Source organism: Balaenoptera musculus, chromosome 1, assembly GCF_009873245.2.
Source record: "Balaenoptera musculus isolate JJ_BM4_2016_0621 chromosome 1, mBalMus1.pri.v3, whole genome shotgun sequence".
Taxonomy (NCBI): Eukaryota; Metazoa; Chordata; class Mammalia; order Artiodactyla; family Balaenopteridae; genus Balaenoptera; species Balaenoptera musculus.
The window spans coordinates 172647790-172649995 of record NC_045785.1 but is presented as its reverse complement, the minus strand read 5'-3'; the positions used below and the strand labels follow the sequence as shown (position 1 = coordinate 172649995).

The following is a 2206-nucleotide window of genomic DNA, read 5'->3' as shown; positions in this document are numbered from 1 at the left end:
TATATGGGAAAAGAATCTAAAAAAGAGTGGAGATACATATATATATATATATATATATATATATGCATAACTGATTCACTTTGCTGTACAGCAGAAACTAACACAACATTGTAAATCAACTATACTCCAATAAAAATTAATTAAAAAAAAAAAGAATGATACAACTGTATATTTCCTTCTGGCTCCACACCTACCAGGGAAGTCCCTTCAGGCATTCTGGTGGAGCTGCTCTTTGTGTATTTAAATTCCTAGCCTCCTCACATTCATTCCTGGGTCTCTAGCTAAGGCCTTGGGCAGAGACAGGCCTCCATATGGGGAGGGAAGGGGAAACCTTGAAGATAACTTTTCCCCACTCTGACTCAATACTCACTACTTTCCCATGCCTGGGCCTCCCTAGGTTGTGCCACACCCCCATCCTCACCCTTACCCCCAACTCAGGGTTCATAAAACTGCTGGAGCCTTTTGTTTGGGGCTCCCTCCAAAGTGGGGTGAAAAGCACTGACCTACCTGTCTCCATGCTCCATTTCATGGGGTAAAATGCAATGGAGTCCTGAGCCTTTCTCTTATTTCATTGTAGTAAGTGATCAAAGTCTTAACTCTTTCATTTCTGCCTTGTTGCCTTAACTGGCTACCCTGATACCTGGCAGCTCCCCTCTCACCCAGCTCAGCTGAGCTCCTGACACCTAGTAAAATAAAATCAAAGCCAGAGTATATACTTTTTAAGTCCTATATTTTAAACAAAATTACTTTGAACAAAATATAAAACTAAACAATGCATCTTACTTAATTCATGAATATTTTTGTAAAGAGCATCATTTTAAATATTATAGATATTTAAATTCATTTTAATAACATTTTATATCTTTTATATGTCTTTTAATAACATTTATTAAAAGAATGTAGTGTTATAATAAGCATTCCTTCTGACTGAAAGTTAATATAGTCATTTGAATTTTTTGTAAGAGTCATATATATTGCAAATATACGTCTTCCAATTTTTAAGAAGGCAAAAGCTTTCTTATAAGGGGCCCCATCTATAATCCTCATACATTTGCCTATTTATCTATTTGAGAAATTGATATTCAGTATAAAAAATTTAGTTGCTATTCTTATTACCAAATACATGGCTATGAGGCAAGGCAGAAAATATCTTTTTTTTTTTTTTTTAATTTTAACATTTATTGGTTTTCTTTGATTGCCTCTGGTTCAGTTTTGGAAGGGCTCTCTGGGTTCTTCTGGCCTTGTTTCCGGGCTGCTGCAGCTGCAGCTTTTAAGGCCCTTTTTTGCTTCTTCAGCTTTTGAGCCTCTTGGAAAACCCGAATGCACAGAGCCTTCTTGGTCACCCACCGGTGGTGGGCTTTTCGGTAGTACAGAGGGGGAAAGGTGTACTCAATCCCCAGCTCCCTGCATGTCTTCTCAAAGACAGCATAGTTGGTCTTGCGGAGGTTTTTGAGCATCTTTTTCCTCTGGTCAATGCTCAGCAGCAGATAGCGCTTGTGGGCTTCGTCCTTTCGATGTTTCTGCATGTGTTCTTCATAACTGCGGATCTTGACAGTCAAGGCAACGATTCGAGCCTCCAGGGAGCTGGTGTCCTTAGGGTTTTCCTCGACCTTGTTCATCAGCTGCTCTTTCTTGATTTTTAGCTTCTCTTTCCGGTTGGCCATTTCCAAAGATAAGAGTTTTTTCACGACATCATCAACCTTCTCAATTCCAGGGATGTCCTGGTAGTCCTTGAGCAGCATAGAAGGGGGTGGGTCATCTTCATGGCTGGGCTGGACTGGTTTCTGGGTGGCATATCCACGGGTGGCCCGGAGGATGAAACCTCCAGGACGTGAGGGAAGGTCCCGCTGGACGGAGAGAAGCTTGGCGCACCCTTCGCCCGGCAGCCCGAGGACTGGGGCCTGGGTCACTGCCTGGGTCCGAATCGGACTCAGCGCCCTCCACGCCGCCCTCAGCATGGTGGCTTCTGACCCCCGAGGGACCCGCCCCACTTAATCAGAAGAATAAGTGGAGTGCTGAGAACAGTTGGAACTTAAAACACCATCTTTTTTTGATCAAAGCAGTAGCAATCCTGCTCAAATTCAAGAGCAGGAAAGAGACCCCTTATCTCCATTAAAAGAATGTAAAATAATTTGCTGCTATGTTTTTGTCTGCTTGCTTATTTTACTTTACCCTTATATTATTAAGGAAATTGAAGTTGCAAAAT

The 2206-nt window shown here is 41.8% G+C and overlaps 1 protein-coding gene across 1 annotated transcript; it reads right to left on the bottom strand.

Moving 5' to 3' along the window:
* Nucleotides 1-1164: 1164 nt before the first annotated feature.
* LOC118903684 (28S ribosomal protein S15, mitochondrial-like) lies at nt 1165-1983 on the bottom strand. Its single transcript, XM_036868983.1, has one exon. It carries the CDS (start codon nt 1956-1958, stop codon nt 1179-1181), a length of 780 nt encoding a protein of 259 aa, XP_036724878.1. The 5' UTR covers nt 1959-1983; the 3' UTR covers nt 1165-1178.
* Between the last annotated feature and the right edge of the window lie 223 nt (nt 1984-2206).